Source organism: Dasypus novemcinctus, chromosome 16, assembly GCF_030445035.2.
Source record: "Dasypus novemcinctus isolate mDasNov1 chromosome 16, mDasNov1.1.hap2, whole genome shotgun sequence".
NCBI lineage: Eukaryota > Metazoa > Chordata > Mammalia > Cingulata > Dasypodidae > Dasypus > Dasypus novemcinctus.
This window is the reverse complement of record NC_080688.1, coordinates 52097432-52114290: the sequence shown is the minus strand read 5'-3', so window position 1 is coordinate 52114290 and position 16859 is coordinate 52097432. Positions and strand designations below refer to the sequence as shown.

General features: G+C 47.4%; 2 protein-coding genes and 1 pseudogene across 18 annotated transcripts in view; all 3 read right to left on the bottom strand.

The window, feature by feature from the left end:
* The window catches only part of FHOD3 (formin homology 2 domain containing 3), a 537731-nt gene extending 528030 nt beyond the window's left edge, over positions 1-9701 (bottom strand). For all 17 annotated transcript variants that reach the window (XM_058277150.2, XM_058277152.2, XM_058277160.2 and 14 more), the window contains exon 1: positions 9337-9701. In XM_058277150.2, coding sequence (XP_058133133.1) covers positions 9337-9501 — 165 coding nt within the window. In that variant the 5' untranslated portion in view covers positions 9502-9701. The remainder of the gene's footprint in view (positions 1-9336) is intronic.
* A 3867-nt stretch (positions 9702-13568) lies between these two features.
* Positions 13569-14168, bottom strand: LOC139436670 (ferritin heavy chain pseudogene; annotated as a pseudogene).
* Positions 14028-16859, bottom strand: part of MOCOS (molybdenum cofactor sulfurase) — an 85671-nt gene continuing 82839 nt past the window's right edge. Inside the window, exon 16 of the mRNA XM_071208641.1 lies at positions 14028-14092. The gene's annotated coding sequence lies outside the window, so the exon portion shown is untranslated. The remainder of the gene's footprint in view (positions 14093-16859) is intronic.

Genomic DNA, 16859 nt, shown 5'->3' with positions numbered 1-16859 from the left:
CTGCCACACAGGGGTGTCCCCACGCAGGGGCACCCCATATACAAGGAGTGTGCCCCATAAGGAGAGCTGCCCAGCGCGAAAGAAAGTGCAGCGCAAAAGAAAGCGCAGCCTGCCCAGGAATGGTGCAGCACACACGGAGAGCTGACGCAGCAAGATGGCACAACAAAAAGAAATAGATTCCTGTGCCGCTGACAACAGAAGCGGACAAAGAAGAACAAGCAGCAAAATGGACACAGAGAACAGACACCTGGGGGGTGGGGGGAGGGGAGAGAAATTAAAAAAAAAAAAAGAAGCTGTGGTATTAGCACAGGAACATATAAATGGACAATGGAGCCCAGAGCCCAGAAACACACCCCAGGTCTGGCAGTGGCGCAGGTCAAAGGTGACACTGAAAACTGCATCTAGCCCTACACGTCTTCCACCACTTGGCAGCCAGGCAACCTCCTGTCCTCGCAGCCCTGCCTTTCCAGGGGTGCCACTGCCCACGGCCCTCGAGCTGCAGGCAGCGTGCAGAACAACAAGAGGACCTCCTCGATGACTCACAGAACGGAGTCCCCGCGTGGGCTGAAAGCAAGGATTTCACGCATAACACGCTTGACAATATTTAATTCTGCTTTCATTTAAACATTTCATTTAATAAAATTTACAGAAAGAGGAGGGGGGAAAGCATTGTTTGAGTCAGTTTGTCTCCATCTCAGTATCACCCCACGTTCGTTTTAAGGAGTTGTGCAGGGTGTTGCCATGGACTCTGAATTAGTAAGTATAACTAGGGGATGGTTGGGGAAGGAACCCCAAATCACAGATAAAATAATACTAGCGCTAAAGTGGTACAAAATGCAATTGGTATGAACCTCTTTAGTCAAAATACTGGCCAGTATTAGGTGATCACAGTGACTGGCTGTTGTGCTGTGGTTTTTGCCAAAAGGACCCCCTTCCTCATTCTCTCAGCCAAGGACTCACTGCTCAGAGTCTCCAACCTGTTTTAAACATTCCAGCATCCAACCACTCTCTGGTGTTTGCCCATCAACTCACTCGCTATTAGCCCCAAGCCACTCTGTGGTTCTGATGGACCAACCAGTCAGAAGATGCCTCAGTTATCTTCTATCCTGAGGACTTTAAAAAATACATAGTCGGCTTCTTCCACAAACTGTTTAAAACCCTGGCATTTCATCCCCTGCTATAAAAACCAGTGCATGACAAAGCAGAGGAGCCTCAACAGCAGGAAGAAAAAAAAAAAGCCGCCTTCTTGGTTTTCTTCTTGTCAAGAACATTGAAAACGCTTAATAAGGTACTCAAGAAACTAACATGTCTGTTTCTGTTTGCCAAATCTAGGAGCACAGCTCCATACTGAACTGCAAGTTATATACATTTTTTCTTTTTTTCTACTCGTTCAACCACATGGGCATTTTTTCCCTAATGTTAAGCTCTAAACATTTTCCTTTGGAGCCCAACATTTTAATTTCTAGGTTACAAATCTAACTGGTGAAGAGGAGTTTATATCCCCAGATCATAAATAGATACAATATAGTTTCTGTTTGTTCTTATGTGGCTTCAAAAAATAAACTTCTGGGTATTTAGATTTGGGGGCTGACTCATGGTAATTTAATCTTTTAAAATGAGCTATCTTCTGCTTGCCCAATAGTTAATCCACAAATCAATTAATCTGCCCACAGAAAATCAAAAGTTGACTGTAATTGTAAGGCTGTCAAAGCATACAATCATCTTATGTCTTCTTATAAATTACAATCTCCCTGCCATCTGCTGCATTCCGAGATGCCCTCTTGAGGAGGCCATTCTTAAGGCAAAGGTGGAGGTGGCTCCCTGGGAATCAGCCCAGACCCAGGTATGGTCATGAAAGTAGGTCATGGCCCACCACAGCTATTGGGAAACATGTTTTAGGATACATGCTTTTATACTGCTATCATTTATTACAGTGTTAGCAACATTTCAATTTAGCTATAAAACTTAGAAGTATATCCCAAAGCCCCATGAATAATATCTCTACATTAACATTTCTCTGGCTGATCTGTTTATATAATTGATGATTGCTGACTTTCATCATCAGAATTGACTGAGATAGAAAGAGACCCTGAACAAAGAAGTCTGATGTCCTACACTTGCTTTTCTAAGATCTAAGGAGAACACAGCCACAAGGGTGGGAAGAGAACTATCGATGGAGGCCCAACAAAAATGCGCTGTTTGTTGGTCACCTCAGCCCTCGCAGACATGCTCGGGACACACTGTGACATTTACTAAGAGCTCTGATAGCAAAGGAAACATTGAACCTCCTAACTTTTCAGCTCTTTCATTAAAAATGTCAACATATGCAAAAGAAAAGAGAATGGTATAACGAAACTCCATATAACCACAGCCCAGCTTGAACTCAGCCTGTCTTCTTGCATCCAGGCACCCAACCACCCACTAGCCCCTCACCCTGGATTTTTTTGAAGCAAATTCTAGACATTACTTTCTTTCATCTGTAAAGTTTTCAGTATGTATCTCTAAAAGATACCACAGTACTATTATTATGCTTTGAAATTATTTTTAATATCAAATATCCAGTCACGGTTCAAGTTTCCCCTATTATCTCAAATATTTATTGACCCTGTATTTGTTTGAATCAGTATCCACATGCCACACGTTGCAATTGGTTGATCTACCTCTTCAATCTCTTTTAACTTCCTTCTATCTTTTTTTTTTTTCTTTGCAATTTATTTTGTTGGAGAAACTATAATTTCCCACAATCTGGACTTTGCTAATTACATCCCTGTGGTGAGGTTTAACATTCATTGTAACTTAATTTTCCCCCATTCTTTCTTATTTAAGTCAGAACAAAAGCCAGAAACACTTTCCAATAAAAGAGCTAAAAACAGTCTGGTTGTCTCTATAAAGGAGTAGAACACTGATAGACCCAAGCCTCCAAAAATGTCCCAGCAAAGTGGAAACAGCTCTGCTGATTAGAAATCCAGTTTTAAGTCAGGGACATTCCTAAGTCAGCCACAACCAACAGAAGCATTATCACAAGATGCCTAGACTGGTGACTGCCGTCCACCTGGGGACAGGAAAGCTCCCAAGAGTTCAGAAAGTTTCATCTTTAAAGAGAAAGAAACCCTGAACAAGATGGGGGGCGGGGGGAGTAAGGGAGGAGTGCTTCTGAGTTAGCCTCAGTACATTAATCAGTTTGAAATCTCCTACCATCAAAAGCTAGCATTTCAGAGTCTGGATGGGAGGGCATAGGCAGGCCTGTTATTTTCCAGGGGGGTGCAGGTTGGACTCTGAGGACAAAAGGCAGACTTCCAGTGTCTCAGCCCTGGGAGGAACTTACCAGAGCACAGCCATTTAAGTCACAATCCTGCGACAGGCAGCCTTGTGCTGAGGCCACGCAGCCTCCCCCTGCTGCACAGAGCTCATGTGCTCCGCTGGTTTTTGAATAATGGGTCACAGTTGGCTACGGGCTTTGGAGTGAAAAAAGAATTGACCTTAAATCCCAAATCCTCCACTTACAAGCAGAGTGGCCTAAGACAACTTGCTGAACCTCCCTTTCTTCTGTTTCCTTATCTTTCTCTGTAAGCCAAAGATACCACCATCGTCCTACTAGAGTGGTTGTGAGGATAAAATAAGGTTATGGGGGGAAGCGGCTGTGGCTCAATCAGTTGGGCTCCTGTCTACCATATGGGAGGCCCTGGGTCCGCGTCCTGGGGCCTCCTTGTGAAGGCAGGCTCGTCCGCAAACACCGTGGAGAGCTGACTCAGCAAGGTGATGCCACGAAAAGGGAGACAAGTGAAAAAAAAACACAGAAGAGCATGCAGCAAATGGACACAGAGAATGGACACAAGCAAGCCACAAAGAGGGGAGGGAAATAAATAAATATAGACACACAGATGAACACATAGCAAATGGACACAGAGAGCAAGCAGTAAGCAAGCTGCAGGGGGGGGAATTTTTAAAAAATAAGGTTATGGGGAAGCAGATGTGGTTCAAGTGATTGGGCCCCTGCCTACCACATAGGAGGTCCATGGTTCATTTCCCCATACCTCCTAAAGAAGACAGCAACCTGGCATGATTGGCAGGTATAGCAAGCTGACACAACAAGATGACACAACAAGAGACACAAGAAGGAAAAAAAAACATAATGAGAGACACAACAAAGCAGGGAGCAGAGGTTCCTGGTGCCTCCTAAAAAAGGACAAGCAGAAAGGCAAGCTGGCAAGACAGGCAGGTGTGGAGAGCTGATGCAACAAGATGATACAACAATAGACACAAGAGGAAAAACATAACGAGAGACACAACAAAGTAGGGGGCAGAGGTGACTTAAGCAATTAGGTGCCTCCCTCCCACACTGAAGGTCCCGAGTTCGGTATCTGGTGCCTCCTAAAGAAACAAAGAAGATGAACAGACACAGCAAATACAAACAGTGGGGAGGTGGGGAGAGAGAAATAAATAAAAATAAATCTCTTTTTTTTTTTTTAATTAGGCCAGTGATTTATTCACGTAGGGAAGGAAGAGAGATGGGAGGAAAAAAAAATCCAGGTTGAAATAAGGTTATGTATGGAGGCCTACAGGGTAGGGTCCAGGACGGACTCAATTCATCTTAGCTCTTACCCCACCCCACGCCCCAAGATTTCTGCCAGTCCGTTCTAACCCCCATCCTTGCAGGAAGCTAACCTGCTGGAGGTTACTGATGTGGGCTGTGACCATGCATGAAGCAAAGCCCACTGACCCATAGGGGGTTCAATCCCATGATCCTGATCTCAATAGCACAGCTCCAACCAACTGAGCTAATTACAATAAAGCCAGATTCAAGTCTGCTTGCACAGAGATGCTTGTAGCAGTTCATACTACATTCTTAAATAGTGTTGTTCCAAAATGCTATGACACAACATACTTGCCAATTATAGTAATGATCTCATCTTTTAAAAATCTTAATACATTGTAGCAAATAGAGGTGTCCCTTAAGAGGATTAAGGTGGAAATTCATTAAAGCTATATCGCCAGTGGAGGTGTGTTCTAAAGCTAACACTTGTCAATCAACTTAGTACATACTCCATTTTAGCACTCCTCAGCTTCAAGGGGAATACTGGAGAACTGGACAGCCAGGTCTTCACCCTCAAGGAGTTTATCTGCAAACAGGGGAGACAGCAAGTACACTAGTGTACTGATGGCCCAATCTAAGTCACCTAAAATCCACACTGCTCAGGTTGCACAGTGCCCACAATCACCACGGGATCTTGGTAAAATGCACATTCTGACTCAGCAGGTAGGGAGGTCTGAGACACTGAATTTCTCAGAAAAGCCATGATGCCATGGCTGGTGGTCCATAGCCCACACTTTGAATAGCACGGCTCCAGTCTTCACTGCCATTGGCTCTGATCCAGGTGGGATAGCTAAGGCATCAAGGTGACAGCAAAGGCAGAGGTGGTGAGAAAGGAATGAACATGGCACACTCTGGGCTAAGGAGTGGCTCTGGCTAATCCAATGGGAAGATGTGTGCTGGAATACGAACAAGGTGTCTGAACAGAAAGCATTCAAGACAATGAAGTAGTCATTAAGCGCCCAAACCTGGTATCAAATGCCAACTCTGGAATTTCACATTTGTGTGACCATGCATCTTCCTTCTGCTCTTAGTCTCTTCTGCTGTGAGCTGCAACAGTACCAGTAACTGCCTGAGGCATAATCGTGGGCTTCCTGTGTAGGACAGGGCTTGACTCAGGCAAGTGGCTACAACATGGTAGCTATTATTATTCCACTCTGTCTAGCTAACTCTAGCACCAAGACATTCCCTGAATTAAATTACCAAGTCATAATTGCCATTTTGACACATGTGCTAGTCATCATTTCTTTCGGAAAAATATTCTACAGTTCTGGTTTTGTCTATGAAAGGGGAAAAAGGAATCCTTAAATTCTTAAATACCTTTAGCATCAATTAATCTAAACACATTTTTTTCATATAATAAACTTTATTTTTAAAGAAGTTTTAGATTACTTACAGAAAAATTACATTGTATGTATAGGGGATTCCCATATACCCCACCCCCTCCACCTCCCACATTTTCCCCTCTTAATAACATCTTATATTAGTGTGGTACATTTGTTACAATTGATGAAAAAATACTGAAGCATTGCTACTAACCAAGGTCTTAGTTTACATTATGGTTTACACTTTGCATAGTTCGTATCAATGAGATCATGCAATATCTCAACATAAAGTCTTGGAGATTCATCCATGTTGCTGCATGTATCAATACTTCATCTCTTCTTACAGCTGAGTAATACTCCATCATCTGAATATACCATATTTTGTTTATGTGTTCCTCCATTGATGGACACTTGAGTTGCTTCCAACTTTCGGTAATTGTGACGAGTGTTTTGTCAAAAGCAATGGTTTTGTTAAACAATGTCTAATGTAGTCAGCACACATGAGCTAAATTAATATGCCATCGGGTTAAGAAAAGATGCACAAACCCAAATTTTGGGGAGGAAGGACATGAAAGGTTATGCAGCTCAGTGGCTCCCAGCATGCAGAATTGCTTAGGTAAATTGAGAAACTAGGACCCAGCTAGGGGCTGGTTACATGGGTGTGTTTTTCTCATGAACATTCATTAGCTCTACATTTATGACCTGTGCACTTTTCTGCTTGTGCGACCTACTTCAGTCAAAAGTTTACTCCCCCAGGGACTTGAGTGTGCAGGAGGACTGAGAACCTGGGTGTCTGCATGTTCCACGTTCACTCTTCCCCCATCTTTCCACAGACCAGAATGCGCTCCAGCCAAGGCACTTTCCCCTTGACAATGCCAGGGCAATGGGACCTAGGAGAAGCAATCCCATGGCCCAGGAAGTCTTGCCCATGGCAGAATCCTGAGGCGACAGCTAGTACCTCACTCTTAGCTAACTCTCAGCCGGCTTGGTAACTATTTGTTCCTACCTCTGAACAGGAACTCTACCAGGCCAGGAATTCAGCCTCGAGCCTCTTACTCATGTTTATACCATTCACCTGCCCCCAGGCCAAAAGTGTCCAGTGCATGACTGTGATGTGAGGAACTCCACGAGTTAATGGAACAGAAGCCCCAGGTGGCTGGCTTCTGTCTACAGCTGCACAGTCCCATGAGGGTTGAGCAGCACTGGGGTCTCAGGTCCCACAGGCCTGGTCTGAATCTCAGCTTCCAGCTCTTAGCTCAGGAGCTAAGTTAACTGCTCTCTGTCTCAATTTCCTCAACTGTAAAATAACAATGATAAAAGTCCCCACCTTAAGGAATTGTGTAATACTAAATAAGACTATGCATTGAGAGCCCTGGCTGAGCACACACTACATGTCAAGTGCTCAAAAATCATTAGCTATACCTATCACAGGTGGATCATCCAAATTTGAGTTTCTCTGCTGGAAATTAACCACCATTTAAAAACTATGAATGTGCACCTGGGTACCTAAGTGCCCTGAATTCTCTCTGTTTCTAGATGTGAAAACCAATGCCAAACTCAAAACATTACCACAGGGATCTTTGGGCAAAGGACTCTGAGACTGAGATGGCAAGGGGTCTCTGAGGGACATCTTCTGGTCCTGTTTATTCACAGGAGACACCTCAGAAAGTTCTAGGAGCCAGTGCAATGGCTGTGCTGTGGCTTCTAGCTGGGAGTTGGGAAGGGGCAGTGCTGGAACGTGAGGCCTTCCTCTTACCAGACCAGAAACTCTCTAGACTATCGGGCTAGTCCACGGAAATACTTCAGCTACTTCAGCTCCCAGCTGGAAAGGTCAACCCATGTCTATAGGGTTTGTAATCCAAGGAAACCACTTCAAGGTCACAAGGCCAAAATTATGAGTCTTTTGTGGTTTCAACAAAAGATCACTGTAATCGGAGAACATAATAAATTGAATATTCATGATAGAGAAGAAGCCTTTGGAAAACTTTTAAATGAACCCACTGACGGAGAAGAGCCAAATGATTTATTTTATTTTATTTTTAAAGAAGGTTTAGATTATATTAATGATACATTTAAAATATAGGGGGATTCCCATATACCCTAACCCCTCCCCCTCCCACACCAAATGCTTTTTAAAAGTGATTTTGATCAGCTGAATCCATAATATATTTTTCTGGCCCTACATCTCCCAATCCACACAGGCCAGAGAGGTTTCCTGTACAGTAACCATCCATCCTGCACCAAACACAGAGACTGAGATGGAAATGCCCCATTCCTCATTCCTGAGGATGAGTTACTAATTAAGTAGAAAAAGAAGTGCTGATGTAGTAATACAGGGAGAAAAACACCACTGCCAAAGTCCACCCGTTTCCACACATAACCTCCCCCTTTACTTCCAAGGTAGGTGAGCATCATATAGAAATCTGAAGAATTTCTGAAAATCAATTTTGTTCCTTTTGGCATCAAGGCTTATCTTTTCCAAATATTTACCAGTGTTGGTCCTCAAGGAATAAATTACTAGAAACCTTTGATATGAACCCTAAGCAGAAAATGTACCCAAGGAGCAATCCGTTTAAGTGGGAGGTAGGGTTCCCCTGAGGAACTAACTGATCAGCTTTCAATGGCCACCTCTTTGCAAGATGCCAGTTCTCCTACAAAGGGTTAAAAAAAAAAAATCCAACCTCTCTATCTGGTGGACTGAGAAGCCATTCTTCCCAGGGGACACTCGTGAGGCCGAGGCTTTGTGCGCGCGCCGCCCCTCCGGGCCCCCGCCCCTCCTCCCATAGCGACGGCTCCTCCAAGGTTCCCAAGGCCACCGGCTTCTCCTTAGAAGAACAAGCGACTACTCCGAGAGCTACGCAGTACGAGGTCAGCGTCCTCGGCGGTGCCCACCGCGGAGGGAGGGAGGTGTTCGCGGGAAGCGTGCTTTGTCGCGAAGGTCGCGCGGCTGTCCGCAGCGGCCCCAGAGGCCTGAGAGAGGTTTGTCCCGGGCGGCACTCGGGGGTCCCCTCTGAGAGACCTGAGTCCCCCGGGGCCCGGCTTCTTTCCGCGCTGCACTCGGCGCCGCCCCGGCCCCCGGGGTCCTCCGGGTCCAGCCGGCTGCCGGCGTCGCAAGCGCCACCCCGCCCACCCGGCCGAGCTAACGGCGCGGCGCCGGGGAACCTTCTCCATCCCGCCTCCGGCCGGCGCGGCACCTGCTCGACCGCGCCCGCCCCCGCTTCTGCGCGGGAGCACCCGACCGTCCTCCCCGCCAGCCAGCGAGAGTCCCGCGGTGGTCAGCGAATGGTCGGGGTCCCTCCGCCGTACGGGAAGGGGATCTGTGCCGAACGCTCGTGCCCGGCCGCGCCCCCTCCGGCGCCCACCGCGGAGGGGGCTGCGTCCAAGGGGCTGAGCGCACCCCCCCCCCCCCCCGGGCCCTACCTTGTGCGGCGCCCGCAGCAGCCGGTGGACCCCGGCCAGCTGGGTGCCGAGCGCGAGATCTTCCCGGAACGTGAACAGCGGCGGCCGGCTGGGCTCGGGGAAGTTGGTGCTGTTGAAAGGGTCCGTGTCGTCCAAGAACTGCACCCGGCAAGCCAGCGTGGCCATGATGCATCCCTGCCGCGGGGGGCGCGGGCCCCGGGATGAGCGGGGCCGCGGGCGGGGGCGCCCGGGTCGCAGCGCACAGGGGAGGCCGCGGCCGCCGCCACCGCCACCGCTCGCTGGCTCGCGGGCTCGAAGGCTCCAGCGCGCCGGGCTGCAGCCCCGGCTTCGGCCGCGGGGGGCGGGGCGGGGGCGGGACCGCCGGGGCACCCTCCTTTCCCTCCTCCCCCGGCTCCTCCCCTCTCCCCCCCCCCACCGGAAAAAAAAAAAAAAAACCGTAAGCTCCCACTCTCCGCAGGGCTGCCCTGACCGCCGCGACCCGCCGCGGAGAAATGGAATGGGAGATGGGTTCCCTCGGCGCCCGCAGCCCTGGGCGCTAAGCCCCGCAGTGGGGCAGCGCGATCCCCGGCAGGGACGCTGACTGCACGTGCGCCCCGCGGCCCAAGGCGCCGAGGCCAAGCTGCACCCTACGGAGACCGCGTGGCGGGGCGGGGTTCAGGGGCGCCCTCCTGCTTCATCCCCACCTGAAATGCGCAACTGGCATCAGGAGGCGAGGAAACCGGCCCTGGGTGCCAAGCGGGGTAGTGGCAGCGACAGCGAGCCCAGGCGAGGGCTACCGGGGAGGTTCCCCTCGGAGGGAAGGGAGCTAAGGAGAAGCGGGAGCTGGGGAGCCCAGGCAACGCCTCTCAAGACACAAGCCCAGGGGACGCCGGGCCAGAGGCCTGGGGGAGAGGGGACTGCGAGGTCCTCCCCCCCCCCCCCCCCCCAGGTCCCCAGCGCCAGGCCTGGCCCCGAGGACGCCCGGCGGGTGCTAAATGAACCTCTGCATCACCACTGTCTCCCAAAGCCCTATCGGGACCTTGTGGGGCCGCAGGGAACGCATCCGAAGAGGTCACCGAATTGCGGAGGAGCTGTGGAGAGCTAGAGTCCCCCGCTCCTAACCGAGGGCCTCGGAGGGAAGGTCTGCAGCCTGCCAGCTTCGGCCAAGCCCCAGCCGCGAGACGGCGCTGCCTCCCACCGCGCTCCACGCTGCTCGCGGGCGACCCCCTTCGTTCCCAATCAGAATTCACGACTCTTTCCATTCCCAGGTCACCGCCGAGTCCCAGGTTCACCATACATCTTATAGGTCTCACCAATAATTCTAAATCGCTCTTAACACCCGCGGCTTTACAAGGCCGTCCTTTAACCCACCTCTCTCCCCTTCCTCTGGATTCAGGGGAAAAGAAACCCATGTCCCATACTTAGCCGCTTCCTCCGCACCTTTGACCTTCCACTCTCCATGGACTCTGTCATTCATGCACATTTATGCGTGGTTTTAAAATAATAATAAGTCCATGTCACTTCTGCCCATTCCAGAAGTTCGTCTAGCTCTGCTTGCTTTTGATGCTTAACTCTTTGAATGAGTCTATAGATAAGCCCTACACCAACTCCTCTATTTCCTCAGGGCCAGAATACTAAACCTTGAGTTCTACTCCTTTGACAACACTGCCTCTACCTCCCACTTTCATTGCCCAACACCCTCCACACAGAGGACCATCCAGCTCTTTTAGCCGCCCGGTTTCTCTTCACCCCCACCCACCTTGGACCTTCTCAGGGGTCCCCTTGTCATTTCTCTCCATGGGGGTCCCTGCCCTGGCTTGCTCCTGCCCCATCTGTCAAGTGCCTGCTGGTAGTGGGGCCACTCTCAGTGAGCTATTTCCACCCCCAAAGCCCTCAGAACTGCTCAGTACTGTACCCTTGCATTCCCCACACACGGATGCAAACTTCTGCCACTCTCCTCCCCCTTGCAGATTATTCAGTAAAGAAAATAGTCTCCCCATCTTGAACTCCTCCAATTCTGGCATACCTTCCTCTCTGTCCTTGGTTTTCCTTCTGCTCAAGGCTCTACTTCCACCTGGACCCAGGTCCGTCCCTTTCCTCTTGCTGCGGTTGGGCTCTGACACCAATCCAGCCCCTTTTCCTTCCTCCCTGAGCTCATTCCCGAGTTCCAGGGTGTGCAACCCATGCACTCGTATAGAGTCCTGCACTTAGAAGGACCCAGCACTGGTTTAATGCTCTGCTGTTGCTATCTTGAAATTCTTAATTCTTGAACAAAAGACCCTGCATTTCCTGTTTGCACTGGGCCCCACCAATTATGTAGCTGGTCCTGATGAGAGCAAACATTTACTCAAGTGTTTTCCATCCTAAAAGCTACATCTGTACGAAGCCCATGTCCTCCCTCTCTAGCTCTTCTTCACTTCCTAACCAGCTTCTGAAAAATAAAGCCATGTGCATTTCTCAGCATATTCACTGCCTCTCTAGTCCACACTCCATAGCATCTGGTAGTCAATTTCTCTCTGCAGCTTTGAGATCATCAGTGAGATCCCAACTGCCCAATCCAGGGGACTCCTCAGCTCTGCTACCCACTTTCTTGGCAACATCTGCCACTCCTTTCCCAAACACTTTCCCCCTCAGTCTCATTAGCTCTATCCACTCTGGGTTCTCCTCCCTCCTTGGTAACTTCACAAACCTTTATGCCTCTGTCCTTCCCTTGACCCTCTTCCCATTTCCCCTGGGTTCTTCTGCCTTCAATATTCCTCAACTTGCTTGTGTGGCATCCAACCCTCTACACACAGATGCATTCACTCTCTCTACCTTTAGGCCTTGATTTTCATTGAGCAACTCAACCTCCTCACCCTGGTTACCACACCACAGTAAAGGATACCTTCAATCCAACACGCCAACCTGGCTGCCCATCCAGAACCTCCTCTGCAAGTTGCAACCTTCCAGGCTGTTCTATCTGCCTGTCTGCTGATTTGGATGTTCTCAGAGTCTTTGGAGCAAAGAGCATCACAACTTCAGTTTCTGCTACTTTATTCTTTGTTCTCCCACTAAACTGAAAGCTCCTCTAGGGCAGGGTCACCGCCTGTTGGAGTGCCTAGCACATGCAAGACACATGATGAATACCTGATGAGGTAGTGGACATAAGACTCGTCTTTGACTCCTACAGCTATTCCCACTAAACCTACCTCTGAAATACTTCTCAACTCCTTCCTCCTTTCTATGCCTCACTTCTTAGGCTATTCTAGTGAGTCCACCTTCTCCAGGCATGTGCCCTGCATTTGCTCTTCCACTTGCCTCCCCAGAGCCAGCAAATTAAGAAGAACATTTGATGTGTTACACTTAGGGAAAAATGTTTACATGCCAAACCCCTCAGCCTGAACTCACAAGGCCCTCTAAAACCTGCCCCAGTCCACCACTCCAGGCTCATTGCTTGCCATTCCCCTCTTCATGCTGCTCTCAAGCCACACTAACCTTCTTACCCTTTCCTAAACATGCCAAGCTTTTCATGATGACCTTCTCAACCTAGAATGCCCTTTCCTATCTAGTTGGCCTGCTGAAGTCCCTTATCCTTCAACACTCATTTCTAGGCTCATCTCTTCTGGAAAGCCATCTCCAACTCCACTGCAAACAGAGGTCATCTCACTTTCCTTTGTGGTCTCAAATAACTTCATACATTCCCCTATTACAGGACTTTTCACAGTGTATTGTGTAAATACATGCTTACCTATATGCCTATACCCATTAAACCATAAGACTTTCAGGGATTGGGGTTTGGCCTCCTCAAACAATGAATGGCATCTAAAATTAAACCTTTGAAAATTTAAATCATATAGGGTATCCTAATTCCTTTTTTTTTCCCCTCCTTGACAACTCTATTGAAACTGCTCTTAGTAATAGTTTTCACCTCTAACAACCATTATTTAAAATTTTTAAAAAATCATTCCTCCAATGGTCTCCTCTGCCAGTTATTTATTTATTTATTTTTTTTAATTGAACCCAGGACCTCATACATGGGAAGGAGACACTTAACTACTGAGCTATTTCCACTCCTAACAATGATTTTTTTTTTCCTCAACCTATTTGTTTTTTGAGGGAGGGCCAAATTCTTTTTTTGAAGGAATGTTACAAATGAAAGAAATTGGTGAATGGTGATACAACATATAAATAAGGTCCAGGTAAACCCAACATATGACATTGCCCTGATACCCATGAAAGTCACCTCCATGGCTATGAGGAAGCCAGCCTAAAGCTTAGCTCTCATCATCACTGTTTCCCAAGATATTCTTGTCAAAGAGATACTCTGCCAAGTCAGAATCTAGTGCCCACATCTTGTGAAAACTGGTTACACAATCACCTGATTCTTAATGGATTTCACCTACTCATTCAGGTAAGGCGTCTCAATGAAGTGACACAAATGGAGTCATTTTTGTCAGTGACCAGTTTATGCAGCTCCAGTGAAGACTGATTCACCTTTTCTCCAAGTATAAAGCACACTCCATTACCTTCAGCCCACTCTATCCAGCATCATGTTCTATTTCTTGATAGCCTAAAGGAAGACTCGGCTACCTCATTGGTTCTGTGACTTCATAAGGTTCTCAGCATGTTTGCTCTCCTTGTGAGATTGGTGAAGAAAATACTTGGCAATGTTCGTCAAAGCCACATCATCTAGGTCAAAACAGTAAGACATGGAGAGGTAGACATAAGAGGTGTAGAGCTCCAGGTTGACCCAGCGGCTGATGGCAACCTCTGAGTCCTCGTTGTAGTTCTGGTGCACCTGCAATGGAGACATAGTTGTCATGCGGGTGGCTGAGGAGAGGCAGCAGTGGCTGGTTGGCCCTGGAGTGGCAGCGAGACTTTGGGGTAGTCTGAGGGTGCTGTGATGAGGTGGTGGAGCAGCTGGCCAGGGGGGCTCAGGGTTCCATTCAAGCACTGGTGAAATAGGAAACCATGGTGACTCTCTGCAAGGTTGTCTTTCCACCTATTTATAAATCATTCTTTTTAGTAATGTAATGTTTTCTCTTGGTTTAAAAGGTCAGAGAGCAATACATTATCGCAAAAATTCAGCCCCCTATTTTACAACCCCCATCCCTCTCACCCCCCTTCTCAGAGGCACTCATTTCTGAATAATAGAACACACTGCTACACTTTGCTCTATCAATTTTAGATAATGCCTTTTAGACAATACTTTCTATCAGGCTAATAAGCTGTAGTCATCGAGCAGCTTGACCAGGGCTATGCGCTGGCTGTCAGCTGGTTACTCTAGGGAGCTTCAGTTGGAACGGCACATCTCCTCTAGTAGGCTAGACGAGGCTTCTTTGCATGGGTGGTCTTTGGGCAGCGTTACAATAGGTCAAGATCAGAAACTGCAGTGTCTCCAGTCCTGGGTTCAGTAATCATGGATTTAAGGAGTGGGGAAATAGTCTAACTCTCCTCCTACTGGGGGAGGAGAAGCAAATTCATCTGGGCATGAATACCCAGATAGGAAGAACTATTGGAATCATCTTTGCAACAGGTACCACACGTGATATATAATTTTAGGTTGAAAATCATTACCCCTCAGGATTTTGAGGTAAAATTGTTTCATTTTCTTTAATTTCCAGTGTTTCCATTGAAAAGATCTGTGCTGTGGTGATTCTAGACTGTGTATTTGTAATCTTTTTTTCTCTTTGGAAGCTCTTAGGAACTTCTCATCATTCTTTTTTTTTTTAAGATTTATTTATTTCTCCCCCCTCATTCCCCCCCCCCCCTTTTGTTTTTGTGCTTGCTATCTGCTCTCTGTGTGTTCTTCTGTGTCTGCTTGTCCTCTCTTTAGGTGGTACTGGGAACTGATCCTGGGACCTTTTGGAGTGGAAGAGAGGTGCTCAAGCTCTTGCACCACCTCAGCTCCCGGTTTGTTGTGTCTCTTATTGTCTCTCCTCTGTTCCTCTTCTGGTTGCATCATCTTGCTGTGCCAGCTATCTGTGTGGGCCAGTGCTCCATGCGGGCCAGCACTCCTGTGTGGGCCAGCTCACCTTTCACCAGGAAGCCCTGGGAATCGAACCCTGACTTCCCATATGGTAGACAGGAGCCCAATCACTTGAGCCACATCCATTTCCCTCTCACCATTCTTAATATACTGAAATTTCATGATGAGGTATAGGTTCTTTTTTATCCACTATGTTGTCATTCAATGTCTATTTTCAACCTAGAAATTGTATCCTTTGGTTTAGGAGAATGTTTTGGCATCACATCTTTGATCATTTCTTCTCCACCCTTTTCTCTGCTTGCTCTTTCTGGAACTCCTATTATTTAATTGTTGGATTGCTAAATGGATCCTATAACTTTAACTTTTCTGCCTTCTTGTCCACCCCTTTGATTATTTTGTTCAACTCTCTGTGAGAGTTCCTCAATTGTATGTTTCTTCTCTCTTACTAATTTTTTTTTATTTCAGCAATCATGTTTTTAATTTTCAAGAACTCTCTTTTTCTCTTTTTCATTTTTTTAAGTATTTTGTTCTTGTTTCCAGTATTTCTCCAAAATTATTACATTTTCTTTAGCATTTTTTTTTTTTGCTGCAATGTTTGTATTCTTTGAGTTCTTTCTCTTTCAGTATTTTTTCTTTTATATTATAGAGGTTTCTCCTCAAATGTCTTGTAATCCTTAGCCATTCCTTCACATTTAAAAAGCTGATTGGAAGATCTAGGGTATAATAAAGGCTCTTTGCCTGGTGGACTTCACTGAAGACCAAGCTGGTGGGAAAACATCTTTTTTCTTGAAAATCATTAGGTCCTCTATCTGGGGCAGATCACCTTCTCCAGGAAAGTTCTTGCCTATACTGCCTGTGTCCCCAAGGAGGGGGCCTCCTGCCTTGTGCTCTGTGCTTTGGAGACTTCAGTCTGCTCTTCCTCCCACCTGCCTGATAGCCTCAAGAGGCCTCTCCCATCCAGAACCCACATCACCCTCTCTAGGCATTTGGGACCATAGAATTCCCTACTCATTTGGCCCTGAACATGTTTCCAAGGCCTGTGCACATCTCTTCTCTGGACCATGCTCCTAAGGGTGGACCCATTGCACTCATAGGCCCGAGAAAGGGCTAAGAAGTGGCTATTTTGGGGGATGTAGATAGAGTTCGGATGCACACATCTGGGCTCATGGCTCAGGGGCCAGAAAAGAAAGGCTGCAGGCCATGCTGGCAACCAGGGGCTGGGCCAGCTCTGCCCAAGCCATCAGATTTCTCTGCAGAATGCTCAGGAGCCAGAATTCTAAATTCACACCTGTCCTCCCCAATTGTTATGAAGGTGTATTTGTGAAAATAAGAGGATGGAACATGTTTTACTTAATCTGATTCTTTAATTTATAACTTTTAACCTATAACATAATTTGTAGTATTTATAATTTTTAAATATTTAGACATATGGCATGTGACATTTCATTTGAACTTTTGCCCTAGGCCCCACAGATGTTGGGAGTGGGCCTGCATCTTTCAGCTCCTGCCCTCACTCCAGGCACTCTGGAACTTGGTGGGAAGAGGGCCGGGTCACTCTGCTCACACTGCACATGCC